The sequence below is a fragment of the Dama dama genome, chromosome 18 (assembly GCF_033118175.1).
Source record: "Dama dama isolate Ldn47 chromosome 18, ASM3311817v1, whole genome shotgun sequence".
Classification (NCBI taxonomy): Eukaryota; Metazoa; Chordata; class Mammalia; order Artiodactyla; family Cervidae; genus Dama; species Dama dama.
Window position 1 is genome coordinate 91,690,627 of NC_083698.1, and position 24,697 is coordinate 91,715,323.

The 24,697-nt window shown below is 47.6% G+C and overlaps 1 protein-coding gene across 3 annotated transcripts in view; it reads right to left on the reverse strand.

Moving 5' to 3' along the window:
• The window catches only part of PLXNA4 (plexin A4), a 472,117-nt gene that overhangs the window by 356,458 nt on the left and 90,962 nt on the right, over window positions 1–24,697 (reverse strand). For all 3 annotated transcript variants that reach the window (XM_061165826.1, XM_061165827.1, XM_061165828.1), the window contains exon 3: window positions 24,107–24,289. In XM_061165826.1, coding sequence (XP_061021809.1) covers window positions 24,107–24,289 — 183 coding nt within the window. The remainder of the gene's footprint in view (window positions 1–24,106; window positions 24,290–24,697) is intronic.

The following is a 24,697-nucleotide window of genomic DNA, read 5'->3' on the forward strand; positions in this document are numbered from 1 at the left end:
ATCAGGAGGTCAGCCAGGGGGAGAGCCACTTGCCCCAGCTTGTTCCCTGGGGGCATGAGAAGATTGAAGCCATCAACCAGATAGGCAGGGAGGATTTACACTTCAGGGCTTGGTTACCAAAGATCTCAGGGCAAGGAGGATGAAGAGAGAGGGTCCGTTTGAGTCCATGGGAGAAACAGAAAGCCGAGGGTACCATCTGATACTTCTGGGAGGCTGTGGGCATCATGGATGATGGGCTTAGCCCAAGACCAGGAAAGCACAATGAGCACAAGCATGGGCTCTGAGGGCCCTGCACTGAGATCCTGCCTCCACGGCTTTAATCATATAATCTTGGGTTAGCCACTGAACCTCTCTGGGCCTGTTTCCTCAAGTGTCCTTGACAATAACAAGCATGTCTACTTTGCAGAGCTTCCCTGGAGGCTCAGATGGTGAAGAATCCACCTGCCAATGCAGGAGATGCACATTCGATCCCCGGGTCAGAAAGATCCCCTGGAGAAGGAATTGGCAACTCACTCCAGTATTCTTGCCTGAGAAATCCCATAGACAGAGGAGCCTGGTGGGCTACAGTCCATGGGGTCATAAAAGAGATGGACATGACTTAGTGATGAAACCACAACAACTACTACTTTGCAGGGCAGTCCTGAGGATCAAATAAATTAATTAATAAATTACATCACCCAGAGTAGTGCCCATGCTTAGCAACCATGCACTAAATGTTGGCCAGACAAGTCCCAGATAAATACCCCCAACTGTAATGAGCCCCACTGGGTTCAGCCCCACTAACTCATGGGCATGAGGTAGATCATTCAGGCTCTCAAGGTGGCAGCAGGATGTGAACAGCAATTGTCTCTAGGTACAACCCCCTCCTGTGGAGCATTCACCCCACTTCCATCTCTTCCATCTTTTCTTTTCCCCAACCCCTCCATTTCCCTTCTTTGGAAGTTTTGTAAACGTTTTGTAAGTTCCTCCTCTGTGCTCTTTTCATAAAGTCAGATCACCAACTCTCAAGAAGCCTCAATGAGTATGGTCATGGATGCAGTCATCGACTCACAAATAAAAGTACCTTGGGGGCAGGAGGGTTATCACCTGCCTGGAATGTGTTTTAGCCTGTTAGAGAAACTCACACTGTCATCCTCCAACCTTAACTGGCCATCATAGTCATTAGCAACTCCCTAAACAGCTCCGTCAGGTAATCACTCACCACTTGTTTCACACATGGGAAAGCTTCAAGACAGCCAGAGAGGTTCCTGGTGGGGAAGGGTCTGAGGTCCCACAGGCTCTGATCTTCCTACCAGCTTGCCTGTCTCCTCACTTAATCAAGTAATCAAATAAGAGAAGGAACTCCCAGTCCACCTGCCCTGGAGTCCTCCCCTGAGCTTTGCAGAGTGGCTGGTCTGGGGCCAAAAAAGGTGTGAGGCTCACCGCCCCCAGTGGGGATGGTGTGGGGCCTGCATTCTTCTTCCAGAGCTGCAACAGTCACACTCTTTTGTGGTCAAGGTGACCCATTAGGCAAGAGCTCAGGGTTCTGCCTGAGGCCACCAGCCAGAATTTTTTGCTGTCCCCCTGCAAGGGGCGGTAGGGGTGGGGGGAGAGGCGGGCATGTGAAAGACCTTGGCCTCATTACTACCTGCTTTGGCCAACTTGGCCCACCAATCCTAGGCTCTGAAAACTGGTCCACTCCCAGGCTGCTCTCATCAAGGGCTTCCTCAAAGGTCTGCTTCACAAGCACGTTTTCTGGCCTGCAGTAGCCAGTGGGGAAATGAACACACAGGGAGGCCAAGGTTACTGCCCACGATCACAACATGTCAAAGCAGTGAACCAGGGATCAGTCTTTCCGTCTACTCCCATGATGGCCAAAGAGAGCACTCCCATTGGTGGTGTGGAAGGACCTTGTTTCCAAGTCATTCTAATATTTCATATAAGCTAATCATCTAGGGCAGTGGTCTCCAAGTGGTAACATGTGCTATGCGTGGATGACAGTGCTGCTGAGAAATACAGCTTCTTGGCAGTGGGATCCTTGCTAGCTCATTTTGGAATGCCAGCATCCCACCACGGCATAGCTGAAATGTTCCAAATCTCTCAAACTTAATGAAACACCTGTCCTCTCTAACACCATCAGAGGTAATTACATATGGCTCTCACACAATCATATGTACCCAGCCTCCAACTGCCTCGTCGGCTGCTTCCCTGGGTATACCTGGGTGTGTTCCCTGTCAATCCTGGCATGACCGAGTTGGAAGAGCCCCTCCTTCTTAATTCTCTAGGAAAACTGGCATAAAATTCTGTAGTCTGGTATCAACTGGGCTTAGATAAGTTTGAAGTAATTATGACAGAGTTAGGAAAATCTTTATTTTTTATTTTATTTATTTATTTTTGGCTCTGCTTGGTCTTTATTGCTGTGTGGGCTTTTCTCTAGCTATAGCGAAGAGGGGTTACTCTCTAATTATTGTGCACGGGCCTCTCTTTGCGATGGCTTCTCTTGTTGCAGAGCACGGGCTCTAGGGCACTCAGGCTTCAGGAGCTGTGGCACATGGGTTCAGTAGTTGCACTTCCCAGGCCCGAGAACACAGGCTCAATACTCATGGTTTAGTTGCTCCACTGCATGTGGGATCTTCCCAGATCAGGGATTGAACCCTTGTCTTCTGCACTGGCAGGCGGATTCTTTACCACTGAGCCACCAGGGAAACCCAGGGAAATCTCTTTTTTTCTAAACAACTTTATTTTTTCTTTTTGCCATGTCACACAGGATGTGGGATCTTAGTTCTCCTGTAAGTGTGTTAGCCACTCAGCTGTGTCCAACTCTTTGTGACCCCATAGACTGTATAGCCCACCAGACTTCTCTGTCCATGGAATTCTTCAAGCAAGAATCCTGGAGTGGGTTACCTTTCCTCTTTCCTTTCTCCAAGGGATCTTCCTGACCTAGGGATTAAACCTGAGTCTCCTGCATTGTGGATGAATTCTTTACCGTCTGAGCCACCAGGGAAGCTTTAGTTCCCCTACCAGGGATCAAAACCCACTCCCCTGCTACAGAAGTGCAGAGTCTTAACAACTGGACCACCAGGCAAGCCCAGGAAAATCTTTTTTTAAACAACTTAAGTTTTAATTTTTTGCTACATCACATGGCATGCAGGATGTTAGTTCCCCTACCGGGGATTGAACCCATGTCTCCTGTAGTGGAAGTGCGAGTCTTCACCATTGGATTACCAGGGATGTCCCAGAGTCAGGGAAATCTTTACGTTCAACTTGCCAGGCTTTAAATGACTGATACACACACATAAGATATTGTTGAAAACTTATAATTCATATTTTAAAAGCTCTATTTAGAAACTGCCCCCATTTGTCATTTTGTAAGTGAATGTTTACACATACACCACATATATTTTACACAAACACATTTTCCTAACAGTGTTAGTTGGCACACTCAATCCCCATGAACTGCAAAGGGGAAAAAAAAAAATCCTCATCTTGGGAACCCAAAGACTGAGGTCAGATGGGGAAGTCTTGACTCGTGGTGAGAAAGTAGGAGAGACAGTCACAGGCCCACACAGAGTCCCAGGGTCCGTTTCTACGCCTGCCGTCCCAGTACTTCTCTCCTTCTTCCCGCAGGGTGAGGAGAAGCAGAAAGAGATGAGAAGAAAGGCAGGGCCAAGCTTTAGAATAAGTCATCAAAATGGCAAACAGGTCCTCTTCAGCTTTTCCAGGAACAACTCCACCCCCCGCCACACACACACACACAACTATATTTATGTACATACTGTTACACACACATACGAAGAGACAAGGAATTACAGAACACATCAGCTGTTCATTTTCACAAGCCCAGTTGAGAGCAATCCTGCAATAGAGAAGCCTGTGGTGAGAGTCCAGGGATTGCTACCGGCAGTGAGGGAAAAGGCCCACTCTCTCGCAGGCTCAGAACGCAGGCCCTGAAATGCCTAGAAGCTTCCAGCATGCAGAGCCACCCAAAAACGCTAGTCTTAAATGCTTCCTTCTGGAGCCTCAAACTCCCCATATGCCCCAGCCGCATCTCTACCCAGGCTTCCCTGGAGGCTCAATGGTAAAGAATCCGCCTACAATGCAGGAGGTATGGGTTAGATCCCTGGGCTGGGAAGATCCGCTGGAGAAGGGATAGGCTACCCACTCCAGTATACTTGGGCTTCCCTGGTGGCTCAGACTATAAAAGAACCTGCCTGCAACGTGGAAGACCCGGGTTCGATTCCTGGGTCAGGAAGATCCTCTGGGGAAGGGAATGGCAACCCACTCCAGTATTTTTGCCTGGAAAATTCCATGGACAGAGGAGCCCAGTGGGTTACAGTCCATGGAGTCACAAAGAGTCAGATACAACTTAGTGACTAAAAAGCAACAACAACACATCCCTATACAAAACTGGATATTTGATGGGGAAGCAAAACTGAGTTGGAAAACACACTCAGGGGGACTTCCCTGGTCTTCCAGTGGTTAATATTTTGCCTTCCAATGCACAAGAGCAGGTTCAGTCCCTGGTCAGAGAGCCAAGATCCCACATACCTCGAGGCCAAAAAACCAAATCATAAAACAGAAGCACTATTGCACCAAATTCAATTAAAGACTTTAAAAAAAATGATCCCATCCAAAAAAATCTTTAAAAAATAAAAATAATAAAATAAAATGCACATAGGCAAAAGGAACAAAAAAGTCATTTATATTCATAAAAGGTGGAGATTGCACAATGGATTATAAGGGCATAGATTTTGGAGTCTATGTGCCAGCTAGCATTCTACCTTTCTGAATACAAATCTCTCCAAGGGCAAAATTGCAGCAAAAATCCTCACCATGCAGGGTTGCTGCCAGGGCAGAAGACAATCACTGTAAGGTCTGAGCCACAAAGGACAGAGCACACAGTAGCTGCTCACTTTTTTCTCACCTCCAGCTTCTCTCTTTCCTCCCCAGCCATTAATGAAGACCCAGTCATTTTTTCCACCTTAGAAGCAGAACCAGCTCTCACTGACAATTCACCCAGGGGCTGAAAGTTCTATTTCATACACCTGAGATTGAAGACGGGCTTCAGTCTGGTCTAACAAACCCATTGGCCCTTTCTCACTCGCTCTGCCCACCTAAGCTCACCAATGCCATAAGGGCCTTTTTTTTTTTTCCTCTTGTTTGGTCATCTCACAATGCCTAAAATTGCATCTCGCTCAACAGTAAACCTTAGGAGAAGCTGGCCATGGTGCTGGGAAATTACAGGAAGGAAACAAAAGTAGACACACAAACATGAGCCTGGCCAATCACAGTTTCCCAACCGGTAAATCATCAAGGTCAATGGTGACCCCCTTTCAGGGGAGGGGACACTGTTCACAGCTGTCACAACTGACCCTCGTGCTGACAGGTTTCCTTCCAGTTCTTCCCACTGGGCTTTGGTAGCTGCTGCACATGGTGGAGGAAATGAAGCCTCCTTTGCCTTGTACAATCAAGAGAAACAGGAGCTTTCCAAAAGCCTTTTATTCCCCCAGAAAAAGCTCTTCTGCAACCAAGGGAAAGCAAACTTACAGATAATGAAATTCCAGATAAAGTCATTGAAACTGATTAAGTTCATGAAAGGCCCCTTTCATTCCAATGTCCAAGAGGGAAAGCCCAAAGCTGTCTTGATCAGTGGAGCTTCCTGGGTTCAGAAACATGGGAGACCATCCTCACGCCATCTGGCTGGGGTGGGAGGAGCTGAAGTGCTCTGCTTGGGAACTATGCCAAAGTCTGGTGGGATTTTCAGTCTTTTTAAATACTTTACTTCTCTCTCTCTTTTTTATTTTAATTGGAGGATAATTGCTTTACACTGTTGTGTTGGTTTCTGCCATATAACAACATTGATCAACCATAAGTATACATATATCCCCACCCTCTTGAGCCTCTCTCCCACCCCTTCCCATCTTACCCCTCTAGGGGTGGGCCTCCCACAGGTCCTATCTGGTCCCAAAATGCCTCCCCAAACTTCCACCCTCACACGTCTCCCCCAACAACCTTGCAGCTATATAGAGCCATCTCTGCTGTGGTAGACAGAATCACGGCCCCTCCAAAGAAAGATGTCCACATCTTAACCTCCAGAATTAGAGACTATGTTACTTCACAAGGAAAAGGAGATTTGGCAGGTTCCCTGGTGGCTGAGCAGAGAAGGCAATGGCACCCCACTCCAGTACTCTTACCGGGAAACTCCCATGGACAGAGGAGCCTGGTAGGCTGCAGTCCATGGGGTTGCTAAGAGTCAAACACGACTGAGCGACTTCACTTTCACGCATTGGAGAAGGACATGGCAATCCACTCCAGTGTTTTTGTCTGGAGAATCCCAGGGACGGGGGAGCTTGGTGGGCCACTGTCTATGGGGTCACACAGAGTCGGACACGACTGAAGTGACTTAGCAGCAGCAGCAGCTGGTGGCTGAGTGGTAAAGAATCTGCCTGCAATACAGGAGATGTGGGTCCAATCCTTGGGTCAGGAAGATCCCCTGGAGGAGGAAATGGCAACCCACTCCAGTAATCTTGCCTGGAGAATTCCATGCACAGAGGAACCTGGTGGGCTACAGTCCATGGGGTTGAAAAGAGTCAGACTGAGTGACTAACACACAAATTAAGGACCTGGGGAGATTATCCTGGATTAGCCAGGTGGGCCCAATCCAATCCCAGGAATCCTTAAGAATAGAGACTCTCTTCCAGCTGTGATTAGTAGGAGATGCACTCGAGGAAGTGGCAGAGAGATGCCATGCCGCTGGTTTTGAGCATGGTGGGAGGGGTCCATGAGCCAAGGAAAGTGGACAACCACTGGAAGCTGGAAAAGGGGAGGGAACAGATTGTCCCCCAGAACTTTTGTGAACATGTAAGTCTCTCAGTTGTGTCTAAGTCTTTGCGACCCCATGGACTGTAGCCCACCAGGTTCCTCTGTCCATGGGGTTTTCCAGGTAAGAATACTGGAGTGGGTTGCCATTCCCTCCTCCAGGGGATCTTCCTGACCCAGGAATCGAACCCAGGTCTCCTGCATTGTAGGTGGACTCTTTACCGTGTCAGCTACCAGGAAGGAGTAAAGCTTTGCTGGCACCTTGGTTTCAGCCGAGTGAGCATCTGACCTACAGAATTGTAAGGCAGTAAGTTTGTGCTGATTTAAGTCAGTAATTTTCATAATCTGTCACAGCAGTGATAGGAGACACACACTACACTGCTGGTCCTCAGCAAGGGGTCTGCCACTCCCTCCCCACGTTCCCCCAGGGCTTGATTCTTCCAAAGGTGCTGCTGGCTGAGTCCTCCCAGCAGAGGAGCTCACCGGCCTCACCTGTTACTTCTGTGGAGCGCTGGCCCTAGGCCCTCACCAGAAGAGCAGTCTGTCCTCTTTTTCAGTTTCAAACAGCTCTGCTTCCCTAAAGACACTCCCAAGGCTTGTTCCTAGGACCCTTTGAGTTCCAAGCTAATTTGTCAGATGATGGACTGCAGACATGGGGGAGGGTGAGGATGGTCCAGTACCCGGAGGTGGACTTGAAAAACATCAAACACCAGTGTTTGTGATGCAGGACAACTGTCCACAGCAAGGAAAAACAAGGAAGAAGCTGGCCCTTTTTTCTGAGTCTGGGCGCGCTCTCTAGGCTGGTTTTTATGCTGGCTCTTTCCTAAGTTGAGGTCCTAGGCACAAAAGCTAATCTTCAGAACAGGGAACCCAGGGAAGCTGAAGACACAAGTGAGAACTGTCGGAGGAGAAGGAAGCCCCTCTTGTGGGACAGTGGTGGTGGCAGGAGCTGGGGCATATGTGGGAGTCTCCTCCAGCAGTCTACCTCCCGAGCCTGCCAGGGGCCCTGAAACCCAGTTCTGGGCTGTCAGCAAAGACAAATTTAGAACCAATGATCTCATCTTGCAGAACAGCCCCAGGGCCTCAGAGTGCTCTGGGGAACATCACTTTGGCAATTTGGAAAGTGGACGTCACTGCTGGTGCCATCAGGAAGGTGGAGCGCCCAGGGGTCCCTCCCTTGGCTCACCCAGGAGGAGCAGGTGTGGGTGATGGCCAGGGCATGGGGGCAGATGGGAAACTGGGTGAGGCCTGGGCTGCTGCCACCCTGCTCTGAGAGCCCAGGTACAGTGAGATGGCACTTTAAAGTGAGTCCATATATACCAACGTGCTTTGCTGTGATGAGCATGAGCAGTAACAGCTATCCTAACCGTGAGCTGGTGCCTTATGTCCCTGTGAAGCCCCGCTCCTTATACCAGGACATGCTGTGATAAAGTGTTTATAAATGGAGCGGCGGCAGAAGGTAGGGGAGGTCTAGAGCTCATTCCCTCTGCTGTTCACTGCAAATAAGACCAAAGCCCTGAAAAGGGCCAGGTTGGTGATGACTGTCCCTTGCCCCTTGAAGTGAGTCAGCAGCAGAGAAGGCTGAGAATTCGTCATCGAGTGCAAACCCAAATTTCTGCCGCTGGCCCAGGCCACCTCTCTGTGGCCTCGCAGTTGGTTTTTTGGCTTATCTTAACTAGGGACTTTGGCTGGTCATTTCTCCTGAGGTTTTTCAGTGTCTGTCATGGACAGATTCTCCCTCCAGAGCAAAGAAGCCACAGCAGCTCCTCCAACGCTGCCCCCAAAGTCCCAGCAGGGCAGTGGAGGGGGCAGGTTCTTAGTCTGAGACGAGGACCCCTGGCTCTGGCTTCTGCAGTCAATGGATGGGGCTCCACAGTCCTTTCTGATGAAGGGAGGAATGAAAATTCTAACAGAGTGGACTTGATACCTCTCTCACGTAAAGAAATCCACCTCTAACTACCAAATAAACATTGGTACTCCTAGAAGGTAGGACTCACAGAAAAGAGTGGTCCCCATCACATTGCTAAAGGTGATGGATAGTGATGGAGAATAAAAGTTGTCATATAAGAAAGGCCAGGTTTATATCCCAACCCACCAGGGGTGAGTTGCATGTCAGATTCAGTCATATTAGGGAAGATCAACTCCTGGAGAAGAAGGGCTGTGGGTCTGATAAATTCCATTCTGGGAAGTGCCAATGGGAGGTAATGAGGGGCTGTCAGAGAAACAAATCAAAACATATTGAGAATTTGGGGTGACCACCAAAATAAAATCTCTTCCACCAAAGACAGCAGAGACATCATTGTGGCTGAAGGAAGGAAAGTTCTACAAGCAAGTCAGAATGAAACTGACAGCAGCGTCTCTTCAAGTAAAGATGTCAGAAAAAAAACTGCAGGGAGAAATTGTGATACAGAGCAAGGAGCTAGCATTAGGGCCACACACCAGGACCCAGAGGGTAGAGGCAGGGTCAGCTGCAGGAGCAAACAATCTTTAGAGGGGGGTCTGACAGAGAGCACTCAGCCAACATCCCATGACACTCACGGATGCGCACACACACACACACACGTGTGCACACACACACACACGTGTGCACACACATACACATGTATTCACACACCCCTGCAGCACCGGGGCATTCGGAGAAGAAACAAAATTAGTTCAGACTGTGAACCATTTATCCTGGAGAGGCAAAATGAGATTTTTTTTTTCTGCTGTTCTTTTAATTAAAAGTTAGCTCATAAATCAAAGACCTTGTTTCCAGGCTGCAGGAGGTGGTAGGAAGAATCCCAAGCTTTCCAGAACTGAATATTGCCCTGTATCCCCTTTCCTTCACCCACAGTATGCACCTCAATGCAGTAGCAATCTAGAGAGGAACCAAGGGTGGCTTCCTGAAGTTCTCCCAAAGAGATCTTGAGCGTGTACATGCGCGTGTGCGCACGCACACACACACACACACACACACACACACACACAAATCCCACAGGGACTGGTTAGTGCATCTATTTGGAACCTCTGAGGTTTTCCCTGGGGACCTTCCACCCTCTGCTCTAATACTCTGCCTGGATTCATATAGGTGTTTACATCAATGGAGTTTGAAGACTCCTTAGAAGTTTACTAAGCCCAGAAAATCATTTGGTCCTCATCATTGTCTTAATTTTTATTCATTTGTTTCTCCTATGGAATCAAGAAATGTTCTCCAGATGTGAAGACCTTTTATTCTCAGCTTATTCATATGAGAGACGGAGGGTGATAAATTAGCAGGCTAGTTGCTCAAAAGGTGAAATATGTATAGATAAACGATTTGTCCAAAATCAGGAGTGCAGCCAGCAACAAAGTCGAGATTTCCCAGCTGTTGGTTCCACCTCTTCAGGCAATCTGCCGGTCTTGGGTTCAGCAACTTAGAAGCAGGGGAAACCCCTGACACAGACCTGGGCAGACATGTGGGCACAAAGGCTGTGGGCCTAGAAGCAAACATGGGAAGTAGCAGGGTAGCATCCAATGGTGCCTCTTGCCCCTTTTCGACTTCTTCTGGCTTAAGAGAATGGTTGCCATGACCACAAAGGAAGTTTATTATTTTTTCATTTTCAAGCTACTCCCCATCAAAGCATCTTAAAGCATTTGTGTACTCTCGCTCACATATTTGCACCTTTTGGGGGGAGAAATGGGGACAAAGAAGGATGACTTCTTACAAGAAAATGAATGGAGAGAGAGTTTTGTTTTAGCATCCTTTCTTGCATCTACCCATGATGCCCTGAGCCTCTCTCTCTCTGTGTCCCCTCACCCGACCCAGCTATACCCCTCTGATCTTGCTGCCGTCAAAGAAAGAGTCCAGACAAAAACAAAGGTCAAACGAGGTGCAAAGTTCCCCTTTCTCCTGTCCCCAGACCCCAGTCCCTCAAAAACAATCAAATTTAAAGCAGAGAGATTAAATTATCACTAAGTTAATTATGGGAATCACACTTAGGCTGGCTGCCGGGAAGCGAGGTCAGCAGGCAAGAGGCATTAAAATTAAAGGCAGATGCATGAAGCACTTAAAAAAGCAACTGGGAGACTCATTACCCCCCCCATCCACCCACCCACGAGGGAGCAAGACACCACTCTGATGTTTGAGGCGCTGTCCATCTGGGCAATAGTCAGAGCGTTTGACAGCTAAATAGCTGCACTCTGTCATCATCTCAAAGCCAAAGTGGGCGAGTCAGAGGTAAACTGATTAGATGATGTGCTGCTAATTTCCCAGAGAGAATGCGAGGGAGTGGGCTCAGTCCAAGAGGGCAGAGCACAGGAGGACCTGCCCCAGGCTTGAGTGCAAAGAGAAGGGTCTAGAATCTAAAATATGGCACAAATGAGCCAATCTTCAATGCAGAAACAGAATCACAGATGTAGAGAACAGACATGTGATTGCCAAGGGGGAGGAGGGGAGGAAGAGGTAAGGACTGGGAATTTGGGGTTAGTAGATGCAAACGATTACATTAGAATGGATAAACAACAAGGTCCTACTGTATAGCATGGGGAATTATATCCAATCCCCTGGGACTGATCATAATGAAAAAGAATCTGAGAAAAAGAATGCATATATGTGTGTAGCTGAGCCACTTTGCTGTAGAGCAGAAATTATTTCAACATTGTAAATCTACTATACTTCAATTTTTTTTTTAAAGAGACGGGTCTGGCTCCTAAGTGTGCATGCACGGGTACACATCAGCATGCATGATTGCACACAGGTATGTATGGAATTCGATACATGTGCATGTTTATGACATGAATGTGTGTGGCAGAGGGTCCACAGTCACGCATATGTGGGTGTATCTCGTATCCACCTGAAAATTGAAGGTGAAGAGCTTATAAAGGACCAGAGGGCTTCTTCTAGCACATCTGCAACAGGGCAACTCCCTATAAGCTTTCTCTGATTTCCAAGATCCACCAGGTGGCTGCCACTAAGAAAATATATATCATTTAAGTATTCCATGTGCCATCCAGTTATGGATGTTCAAGGACTCCTCAGGTATCATCAATATGATGTAAGTTTAAGACATGTCAGCCAAAAAATTGGCTATCCACAGAATGAGTTGGAAGGCTGAAAAAAATTAGTGCTTTTCAAACCAGGCTGCAGGATTGCTTCCTCCATGCAGGATTCCAGCTCTGCCCTTCTGCCTTTTCCAAAGAGGAGGAGATGGTGGGGAAGCCTGACAGGGAACCTGGCCCTGAGTCAGTAGCCAGCTTTGGAACTAGAATTCCCAAATTAGGTTCCTTGCCTGGAGGATGAATTTCAAGAGCCAGTGGTCCTGACTGTGTCCAGAGTGAATTTTTTAGAATTCATAGTCAAAAAAGAAGAGGACGGAGGGGAAATGGGGGAATCTGTGGATGGGTGGAGTAAATTACATGGGGAAAATTAATTTGGAAGATTCCATTTAATTGTAGTTATGAGAAATGATTTAATGAATTTGGATAATTTAGTTATTCCAAGAGACATCCACTGAGCACAGTCTAATCTTTGTATTTAAGTAGAAAAGTACCCTCACTCTTAAGGAAAACTGGATGCAGGGAAATACAAACAACTACAGCCCTCACTAATGGAAGGGACTGAGTGATTCTGATTTCAGTTTCAGAAGAAAAAGCAAATCACAGGAAAACAAGCTGATAGAGCATTTTATTTTTAAAAATCTCCAATGCTATTTCTGAACTCGATGACATAAAATCAGCCACAGCCTATATTTTTCATACATCTTCTCCAATAATAAGTAAGAAGATAACCATGTGCTCTTTAATTCAAGAAACACCTAGCATATTACAGATAGGTCAGGTAGATATGTCTTGACTCAAAGTGATGTTCACAATAATAATCCTTAAAGTAAACTGCATTATTGACAGAATATTCTCTGTTCCTCCCTCCAGGAACATATATGAGCCTGGCCTCTTCCTGTGGTGAGAGACTAGTCTCCACACCATTCCCTTTGGTTTAGCCAATAAAATGTGAGGGGCAGTGACATGTGCCACTTCCAAGCCGCAATATTAACATTTGAGAGGGATCTGGGCATGTCTTCAGCTTCTGTCCGAAAGAAGTGAACAGGGCTTAGCTGCAGCCAAACCAGGGAGCACATGAACATGAGCTGGAAACAAGTTTACACTGCTGCGGTAGTCACTTAAATTGGGGGTTATTTGTTACTGTGACATAACTTAGCCTAAACTAGCTGATACACACACACAAACACAGACACACACACACAGATCCTATAAGACCCTAAGCCCCAAGAGTCAATCTTCAAATACATTTTTTATTTAGCATTTCAGGAAAGCACTGTGCTGGACACCCACATCTAACTAGGAAAGGTTTAGACATGCTGGGGGAGAGTTTAGAAGTCTGATCCAGAAGTAAAAAAAAAAAAGAAAAGAAAAGAAAACTACTTTTTAATGCAAAGAAAATGAACCAATTCCTCTTGGGAAAAATCCTAAGATTTTGAAACTATTGCCTATGATTTCTGGGTCATCAAACTGTAACTGAATAAAAACTCAACTTAGTAAAATAAATATATTCAGAGGCTATTAATTTTAGGAAAGCATTCTTCAGTTTAGAAAAGGATTCATTGGTTCCTTTGATGAACTCCTATCTCTTAAGCCCATGATCTTTCCACCGGGTGAAGAGGCCCACAGCCTCGTTGAGGCAATGAAGCAGTCAGTCAAGGTGCCCTTGACCCTGCCCAGCTCATGGAAGAGACCAGCTCCCCAGCCGCCACAGGGGCACTTAAGGCCAACAGTATGGTTCAGATCCATACGAGGCCTCAGATGATCCTGCCTGATAAAACTTCATGGGGTTTAAGAAAGATGGATTCTGTGAGTGATATTTAAAATGGAATTTCCTCTCCCAAGCCTGGTATATCTGGGGGAAGGCCCAGAAGAGCTTTAACCATAAAGATTAAATAAGACATTCTTATTGTATGCTCATCTAAAGCATTTAAAATATGGCTTTAGGTACATACAACTTTTCAAAAAGCTGGTGCTTCTATCATGAGAAATCGCTGTAAAGGGATTCTGTTTCTGGTAGAAAAGCACGGATAAATGTGTGCTTTTTGGAGGCAGGTAGGACGAAATAGAGAGAATTGAATGATCACAGTGGGGAAGGCTGGCAAGTTAGCAGAAGGACCAAGGTAGAGAATTCATCCACTTACAGATCTTTAAGAATGAATCAAAGGTATCTAACCATCTTCACTGTTATCAGAAACCACAAAGTGTGTAAGATACCCATGTGATTATAGGTATAATCCTGCCTGAAGCAACACTTGGCATCTGGGATTCCTGCTGGGAAGACCTGAGAAGCATCAGGATTTGATGTGACTTGTGGATGCAGTGATGAGAGTGGGTCATAAGCCAGTCTCAGCATCGTGCTGGCCCCTCAAGTCCAACCAGCCACTGAGGACACACCCAAGTTCAGCTCCTTCACCCCCAGCACACTCTCAGTCTGGTGGGAGATATGAGTAGTTAAGCAGAAGTGAAGTGAAGTGAAGTCACTCAGTCATGTCCGACTCTTTTGGACTCCATAGACTGTAGCCTACCAGGCTACTCAGTCCACGGGATTTTCCAGGCAAGAGTACTGGAGTGGGTTGCCATTTCCTTCTCCAGGGGATCTTCCCGACCCAGGGATCCAACCCAGGTCTCCCACATTGTAGGCAGACACTTTACCACCTGAGCTACCAGGAAAGCCCCAGTTAAGCAGAAAGACAATCCAACTCCCTGGCAAGAGTCTCTTCCTATATGCCTCCCCTTCCACCCTTCTTGCTCCCAAGACCTCTGGAGCCTTCGGGATGGGGGATGGTGAGGGAGGAACCTTCTAGAAGGGGGCTCAAAGCAGAAAAACTGGGTTAAGGGGAGGCACTGGGGATGCCAGAGAGTGGCCCCAAGGAAGAGAGACCCAGTGGAGGGGGGAGGACCCCTGAGCCAACACCCACTGCTCAAGGACCCACTCTTTGGCCCACTTTTCCTAATGAGACTCACAGAGGCACCAACAGGGCAAAGCAGGTCAAGTGAGTCAGCCATCTGATCACAATGTCCCTCAAGCCACTAAATCTATGAAGAAATTGTGGATTCAGAGCTGCCTCGGGACTTACTACCCCACTGTCATCCTGAGTAATCAGTCAAGATAACATCTGCCAACGGATTTCCCCTATGTAAAGTGTACAAGCCACACAACAAGAAGAAGCAGAGGACAAGAGCTGAGAGAGCAAACGTGGGGCGAGCAGGTCCAGGCCAGAGAAAAGCCCCGAGGCTTGGGTGGACGGGACCAGCATTGAGGAGGAAAAAGAAGGCTGGATGGACCGGTGGAGGTAGACGCTACAATGACCATGGGGTCTAAGGAGACGGTATAACTAGCTCCTCAGTTGCAGGGGGCTTGCCAAGAACTTATGGGATACGAGCCAGTCACGGGGACCTTGGTTGACCAATAACAGGAAAAGTAATCAAGAACCCCTGAGCACAGTCCCAGGGGCTGCTGGGAGACAGAATTCTAGAGAGAACCCCCAAGACAAACACCCAAGTGAATCCTGGGTGGTGGGTCAGCGGTAAGTGGAAAAGCAGAGCTTGTTTCCCAGAAAGCCTCCGGCCCCTCCTCAGGACCACCACCCACTCTGTTGCGCAATACGCTCCAGCGTAATTGCCCCTCAAGAGGGAGGCTGTTCTTGGAGGGAGGTTTGCAATGTGAGAGCTGCTGCGGAGGTGGGACCCCACCATTTCTCAGGTGGGAGCCCCTTCCTTGGTATTTCAATTTAGCTGGGATCCTGGAGACTCATAACGTGAGGGGCCAGGCAGCATGTAGGGCTGAAGGGCTGAGCTGGGGGGCCTGTGTCTTCAGAGAGGCTGAACCTCTGACATGCAGGTGGGTGACAGGCAGTGGGGGTCACAGAAGCTTGGACAAGAAGATATATAGGTTTTCAAGTAGAAGAGTAAGAGAATTGAGCTGTTTTAAATAGATTAGTCTGGCACAATCTACAGGAAATTAAAGTGGGGAGTGCCTTGAGATGGGGAATTCAGTTACAAACATCCACACTTGACCACTGGGGCCCTAAGCCAGGGCAGAGACAGAGGGAAGGAAAGGAAAGTAGGAAGATTCTGGCCAACAGGTATGCTGGCCAGATGCAGGAGGTAAGATTTACCCACAAGCTGAGAGGGTAGCCACAGGTGGAGTCCATGACTTGCCTGTATCAGTGAGGGCAGATCTTAGATCAAATCGTGCACCCTCCAGTGAGTTACTCAATCCCTTTCCTCCTGTGTAGAAGGGAGGTTGTAGTCTTTACCCGAAAGGAAAGGCTGAGGATGCCATGAGATGATCAATGTACACAACACAAGGGAAACACCTAGAACAGTGCCTGGTGCCTATGAGGTGTTCAAAGCACGGTAGTCCCCTTCCCATCCTCTTTCCTGCCAGGTGCAATCCACAGGAAAATGACACTTCCTAAAAGCTAGGTCAAAGATAAGCACATGTCCTTCTACTCCACCACCTTGTGGCTTCCCTCATGGTTCAGTTGGCAAAGAATCTGCCTACGATGCGGGAGACCTGGGTTTGATCCCTGGGTGGGGAAGATCCCCTGAAGGAAGGCATGGCAACCCACTCCCGTATCCTTGCCTGGAGAATCCCCAGGGACAGAGGAGCCTGGGGGGCTACAGTCCATTGGGTCGCAAAGAGTCAGACATGACTGAGTGACTTTCACTTTGCCTCACTTCACTTTAAAAGCTAGGTGATCCCCCAAAGAGGCCAGAATCATGGGGCATGGATTCTCCATGGAATCAGAGCTCTCATCAGTTACTGACATGAAAGGTAAATCTCGCTCATCTACCATCACAAATTACTACCCTTTCCCTAAGATGAGCTGAATCCCCAAGGACACCTTCCCAAGCTCCCAGACTACACACTCAAGACGATGTGGTGCCCTCTGGCCCTGTGAGTGTAGCAGGCCACTTTGCCCCTTCTGGTTCATCCTTTGGGTTCTCTACTATGTCAATCAAAGTCTCTAGGAGCCCAAAGTCAGGATTCAGTGCTGGTGCCATGATGGTTCCTGAGTAAGGCTGTGCTTCTTCCTACAGCACTAAAAGTCAACTTGAACTTTAAAAGCACTGGTTTTGGTGTCCTTGATGGCTTAGAAACAAAGCCCTCATGGGGCAGGCAGCCTCTAAGCTGACCTTAATGACCCCTGCCTCCTTATCCATACCATTGTGGAAGCCCCTCCCCTGAGTGTAGGCTGGATCTTGTGACCGGCTTCTAAGAACAGGATGCCACAAAAGTCATTTCTGAAGTTAGGATTCAGAAAATCGGGCTCTCCTCATGCTCGCCGCCTCTTGTTGGCTCCCTCTGTCAGCTGCCGTGTTGTGTGAGTGGCCATCATGGGGAGGCCCACGTGGCCAGGGGCCGAGGTCTCCAGTGAGGACCTGAGGCCTCACACTTCCAAGTGCATCATCTTAGAAGAGGATCCTCCCCCACTCCAGCTTTGAGCCTGGAGATGATGGATGCTCCAGATAACACTTTGATTATAGTCCTCTGAGCCAGCGGACTTAGCTAAGCCAAACCTGGATTCCTGACCCACAGACTCTGTGAGATAAATTTTTTAAAGCCTCTGTGTTGGGGTCATTTGTTACACAGCAGTCCATAATCAACACATCTGTGTCCCCTGGGGGCAGGATAGAAGTCACAGAGTGAATGTGGGAGATGTGAGGAGTTATTCTAGAAGTCACCAGGAATGCCTCTATGAGAAACCAAAGCTGCTGGAAGAAGCACCATGACACCACCAGGAATCAAGTCCAGTGGCCACATTCATGGGAAGTCACTCGAGAACAAGTAGGAACTATAAGCAGACCCCGCCCCCCAATCAGAGCTTCCACTGGCATACTCTGAGTCAATCTGGCTACCAGTGCCTTCCCCATCCCTGGTCCTATCCTGGCTTGGAGCCTCCACCAGGATCACCACCCAGATTCTATCCTCTTCCCGTCCAAAATTGATTAGCTACGAGCCCAGCAGTGAGGGGACCATTGACAGCTAGGTGCCCCACCTCTTCCTCTTGCCTCCTGCCTCCTCCCTCTTCCTCTGGTACATCATGCCTTTCATCCTCTCCCATCTTTGTTGTCTTGGTTACATGGCCAGACTCCTGATATGCTGCTAGTTTTCATTTTAATGATATGTTCTTGTAAAGCACAATATTTTACTTCAATTGCATGTGTCACTGGATAAATTCCTCTGGCGTGCCTGGCATTTGAGCATCAGCTGACTGAGCACGCTCTATGATTTGGGGTGTTTCTGCAGCACTTTCTTTAATTTTAATGTCTGTGCTTTAATTTATGATCAGGATCATTCTACACAAATGTATATATACACACACACACACACATATGATTCAAAAAAAATGGCACACATCTATCAATAAATCTTGAATTGGCAAAGCTCATTTGAAATCATCTCCTTAAGTCATGTGCACTAGCAATGATCATTTGGAAAATAGAATGACAAATGTTTCCAGGGTAGTATTTTCTGGGGATCTCAAAGTGTGTTTCAAGAGGACACCAGGAGGAGAACAAGTCTAAGCCCCAATTCTTGGGGTCCAACTACCTTGAGAGGGGCTACAGCAGATGCACCATTGAGAGGACACCACTCTAACGCCACTCGGGTCAGCACTGGTGACCACTTGGGATCCCCGCCCAGAGACCTGCAGGACAGGTGGTGAGCCTCAGGGCTGAGTAGTGAAAAGTAGGGAATGATAAGAAAATAGCATGAGTGGGAACACATTTACACAAAAAGGATGGCTAAGATCTACACGGGCCTAATACTTGCAAAACCGGGGGTGGGAAATGCAAAAACAGCACAACAAAAATAACAACAATGACAACAAAAAGGCAACAACTTTGATGCACTTTTCTCATTATGGAAATTGTCTGGCATTGATTCTTCAATATTTCTCATTCCTTTCTCCTTGAGTGACTACCCACAAGCAAAGTGGCCAGCCTCTCTGGTTTGAAAAACTCCTAACAGAGGATGAGATGGTTGGATGGCATCACTGACTCAATGGACGTGAGTTTAAGCAAACTCTGGGAGATGGTGAAGGACAGGGAAGCCAGCGTGCTGCAGTCCATGGGGTCGCAAAGAGTTGGACACGACTGAGCGACTGAATGACAACCACAGCATAACAGAGGGAACTGACCAAACCTTATATCTGGTACACTCAGCTTCCACTCTGATCGCAGGGCAAGCTAGTTTTAACTGTATCGCCACTGAATTTCATGATGCCTCCAGCCATCTGGAGAGCTTTCCCTGACATGAATTTCTTTTTAGTTAATTTATTGTTATTATTTTTTTTGTTACTGTTATTGTTTTTATTTTGCTATTTGTTATTTTGTTATTGTTATTGTTATTAGTTATTATCAACTGAGTTATTGATAAATTTCCAGGCATCTATTAAAGAGTTCTCAGATACACTGAGGAAGTTGCAAGGCAGGGGCTACACATCTCTGATCCAGTGTTGCCGTGTGACCCGAGCACTGCAGAAACACGCACACACAGAGCATCTGTTTCAGGGAGCTTGTCCTCAGAACAACAGCCTCAGGCGAGTCTCCCCCCACCTCTACTAGCTGCCCTTCTGGATCCATGTTCAGGGCCTATGGAACACAGGCAAACCAATGCCAAACAGGCTCAGACAGAAAAAGGCAAATACGTATGATATCATTTATGTGTGGAATCTAAAAAATCTGATACAAATGAATTTATATACGAAACAGACTCATAGACATAGAAGACAAATATACGGTTACCAAAGCGGAAAGAGAAGGAGGGATAAATCAGGAGTTTGGGATTAACGTATACACATTATTATATATGAAATAGATATAGATTACCAACAAGGACTCACTGTATAGCACAGGGAACTCTACTCAATATTTTGTAATAACTTGCAAGGGAAAAGAAGTTGAAAAGAAAAGCTAGACATGTATAACTGAACCACTTTACTATACACCTGAAACTAACACAATATTATACATCCACCATATGTCAATAAAATTAAAAGTTAAAAAAAAAAAAATTCAAACAGGCTCAAAAAAAAAATTAGGAAGACTGAATTAAGCTGTATGACAATTCCCAAGAAGAATGACTTGGTGTTCTCTACTCCTGTGACTCTCCACGCTGACACACACCCACACCATAGAGACTGTGTGTGTGTACACGCATGCACACACACACACACACACACACACATCCTACTACAAGCCAGCAGCAAGGCCGGCCAGGGTTCTGCTTACCCAACATTCTCCCAGTGCTCCGCCCCTTGGTGTGTGCAGTTCAACCTAACAAAACACCCAGGAAAGATGCAATCACAAAATGAAAGGAGCAATCACACCTCAAGTGGAAGTTTATGATGTTCTGGTTCACAATGAACATTAGTCTCTCCCACTAATGTCAGGCAGTAATTCACTGCCGAACAGCAGCCATAAAATATGATCACTTAGTGGTAAAAATGCCAGAGACAGAGAAATCGGAGCTGGAATATTTAAGCAAAGAGATCTTGTCCTCTGAGGCAACACTGACCTCATTCCCCCAACTTGGGTCAAAGGTTTTCAGATTTATACAGACACCTTAAAGCAAATCAGAATGATGCTGGCCTTAAGAATTTAACCTGTAGTTGAAACTGTAACAGCCTGTAACTTATTCCTAAATTTCTAGGCACCTCCTGATGACAGGAGCATGTATGTGCCAATGCCAGCCGTAACACACACACACACACACACCAGAAAAAATAAAAGACATCCAAATTGGTACTTTCCTCACCTCCTTTCCCCCTGCCTCATGTGATGTGTGCACTAAAGGAGTAAAATTACGGTCATCAGAGACAAGGTTGCCAATGATGGGGACCCATACCTTTCAAACAAACTGGAAAGTCAGTAATTTTCAGGGCAGCCCATGGATAGCTGCTACAGTCTAGCTCCTGAACTCCTGAAACTCACAGCAAACTCCCTTACTCTTAGCAAACCCCCTAACTCCCTCCCGCCCAGCCTTCCCACCTTGAGTCCCTTGTCATATTGCAAAGAACTCTGCAAGGCCCTTGATTCACGCAGGAGATTATTACAGGGCTCAGAGAAGCCAGCTCTGTAATTACGGCAGCTGTATGATTTCTATTATCCTGAGCCCCCAGTTTCAGTAGCTCACAAAACTTCCCACTAAATCCTCCAGCAGCCCCACAGCTTTTCATGGCTGGGCCTCTCCCCAAAGAGTGAATGGGGTCCTGATAACCTTTGGGAAAAGCAGGACAGAGTTATGACAGGGGAAGGGGAGTGGTGCTCAGTGAGCCAGAGTGGTGGGAAATTCTATTGTTTAGAAAAAAATAAATAAATGGGCCAGTTTCACTTTTTATTATTTCAAACAACAGACGCGGCGGCCCAGCTTTCCTTTCCCTATTCAGACTGTCCCCCAGGGCCGGCTGAGTCTGCAGGAGTGTAGCTGGGCTTCAGCAAAACTATTAAAAAGGCCCTCATTCTGAGCTCTCAGAGCAGAAAGTTGCTGCCCCCATGGCCTGGCTTTCCCCCAGGAGGGCCACTGGCTCATTCCCCGACACATGACTCTCTGGCCCTACTTCTCAAATGTTTATGCTTCACCAGTCCCACTACAGCTCTGGAAATTAAATGTAATGTCCCAAGTGATTGAAATAGAACCTCGCCCCCAGCCCCTGCTTCAAAGTAAAAGATGAGAAATGCCAGTCCACAGTTTATAAAGCCCTAAAGCCCCTGGTCAGGTGTGGCCTGTCATGGCCAGCCTGGCTAACCTCGGGGGACACTTCAAGGTAAGGCTCTGCCCACAGCCTATCCCACAATGGATGTCTGTGTGCACTTGGCCTGCCTGGGGTCCTGGAGGTGTCCTCAGCCCCCACTCACAGAGATGGGCCTCACTCTGACCCCCCGTCAAGGGACCGGCTTCTACAGGTGAGAGAGTCAGCCCCCATCAGCCTCCAACAACCCTCTGACCAAGAGCACACATTTATTTGCAAGTCAACCGACAGGTTTACGATGCAGCCATGGCCAGGAAACATCTTTTTTTTTCCCCCAAGAGAAAATAACTTCTGTTCTGTTATGTGTAGTGAATTCTCAATGTTTATGTCATGGACACCATATACCCACCAGCTCAGACAATAGCAAAAAAAAAAAAAAATTCTATAGGGTCTACTTGGTCTGGCCAGCAAGTGAATAGATCCTCTGGCCCCTGGTAGGAAGTTGAGGGGGTGGGAACCTTCCAGAACATTGAAGGAAGTCACCTCTCCCTTCCACTGAGATGGGCAAGACCTAAAGCACTCCCAGTTCCTTTGCTTACTTATTTACCCTCAACAGTGCTTACTTAGCCATGAGAGCAAGCAAAGCAGGTCAACAGACATTTCACTGTGTGACTTGTATATGGGAATGACTTCGGTATTTAGACTTTGGTATTTGGTATTCAGTATTTGCCGGCAAAGCAAACTCGTTGAATCCTCATGAAGAATGAAGTCACCTGAGCAACCAACAGAAACATTTTTTCCCAAAGTCCTTGCTCTAAAGTTCGTGGACCGCCCCCCCCCCCCCCCCCCGCCGCCCCCCGCCACCGCCCTTGGCTTATACGGAGGCTTATCAGACACAATTTCAGCAAGTTTGGTTATCTGATTTCCCAGCTCACTGAAAGCTGGACGCCGCAGCTCAGGGAGGAGGAAGGGTGCTGATGTGGACCAGGATTCCTGGCAGCATCTGGAAGTGATGAGTGACAAGGTGCCCTAGAGGAAGAGCAGCAAAGGCTGCAACAATCAGACACAACACGCCTGCACTTCCCAGCATCCTTCCTGGGCGTCCATGAGCCCAGTCCACCATGTGAGTAGTAATCACAACAAGAAGGCCAAGGCAGCAAGAAAATATTCAGTTGTGCTTAACATAGTCTTCTCAGAAAGGCAGGTGACTAGGAAACATCATTCTTCAAGCTGTAAGGACAAAGGTTAAATTAATCTATTCATTTGGCATAGAAGGCAGTACATTACAATGAGGTGGATGATCCCAGTGCGTGCTGGGTTGCCTGCATCACCCTTGCCACGTGCCATGGCATTTCACCAACATATGTTTTCTCTTCCAGCCGCTAGCCATTTAACTGCTCCACACACGTCCCCAACCCACACACACTCTGCTCCCTGCCTCTCCCCCTCCACACTCTCACCCTCCAGCCCCACCACCTGTTCCACAAAGATGCACAATCTGAAGAAAGAAAAACAATGGCTGGAATGGGCTGTCACACCATAGGACAGCTTAACAGGTACAATCTCGAGATTTGCAGAGAGCATTTCCCCTTGACCATCAAGCGTATACCCACAAACACAGCAAAGAGAAAAATAGGCATCAAAACTCAGCCTCAGGTAAGGCACTGCTGCTTCATCCACCTGAACCACACAATGTCCAGAAAATTCCAGGGTAGGCCTAATTAAAACAAGCAGGATCTCCGCACGGCATCATCAGTATTTCCCAGGAGAAAGACTCAAGAATGATTATCGGCCAACAGAAAATGGGACCTACCGCCTTGAGTTTTAGAAAGGCTTTTGATCCAAGCAAGAAGGGCACTCTGGGGGACCAGCGCCAACCCACTGAGATGAGAGCCCAGGCCAAGGCGGGTGACAGAGTAGTTCTGCATAGATGGGGATGTGAAACACGGCGGATGGGCCAAGGTCACCCAGTACCACTGAAGCCAGCAAGCTTCTGGAGAACGAGGAGGAAAGCTCATGTCCCGGATCACATGGTTCCACTCCACCTGAAGGCATTTCTGTGCTCCCACAGCATCCGTGGTTTCCTCGTCCCACGATCTGGCTCTTAGCCCCAGTAGCAATTCCCACGGGTACTATATACTTTCCTCCATCTGTTCCCTGAATGGATTCCAGATGGATGTACCAACCAGAAGGGCTGAAGAGGGAGGAACAGGCACATCCCTTGCCCCTGTCCATCCTCCCCAACCATCCACGCCTAATAAAGGTCTTGCCTTGGGGCATAAGCCCAAGTTGGACAGAGCACACCACTTAGACCAGAAGCCTGGAGACGCACACCTCTCAGGAACACACCAGCCCCAAGAGGTGGATCCACACACTCACCAGTGTGAGTCCCACAGCAATCCTCCGTGTGAAGGCAGAGAAGGGACAAGAGTACCACTGTCGGCCTCAAAACAGCAACACACCTCCTTAGCACAAACCTGTATCACCAGCCAACCAGGCCCCGGGTAGCAAGAGAACGCAAGCCAACATCCATCCCACTGGGGACAGGCTGTCCGCACAATCACCAAAATAACTACCCCTTGTCCTACCTTCTTCAGCTTGCCACTTTTGGTGCCCACGAAGGCCAGAGAGTGATTCTTGTAGACGTAAGCGATGACAGAAGTCATGCGGTCCCTGTCCTCCGTGAAGACGGGGATGCCACGCACCATCTCCGACACGCCCAGGGGGGCATTCATATCCAGGCCACAGAAGTTGTCATCAATGGTTAAGAGCTGAAAAGGAAGAGGGAGAAGAATTAGAAGTGAACAGCAGGGCAATTTGCAGAGGTACTGAGTCAGGGAACTCTGGAGCTAGGAGAATCCTTAGAGGTGAATCATCTGGTATAAATCCCTGCTTTATCACGTGAAAAACTCAGCTTCAGAGAAACTAGGTAGCCTGTGAACAGTCATCTAGGTAGGTTGCAGGATCATGGCAGAAAGTCACAGATCCCTGGAGTCTTCTTTCTACCACACTCTGCAAACTCTCTGCCCCACCTCCAACCACTCCAGGTACCATCTTGATAGCCCATCATCACAATGACTTGGGAAAACACTGGGCCACCACCCATGGGCATGGGACCCAGACATCCCTGCTACGGAGTGAGAGGGGTGAGGGTTCCACATCTACACACTTAGTGTTGA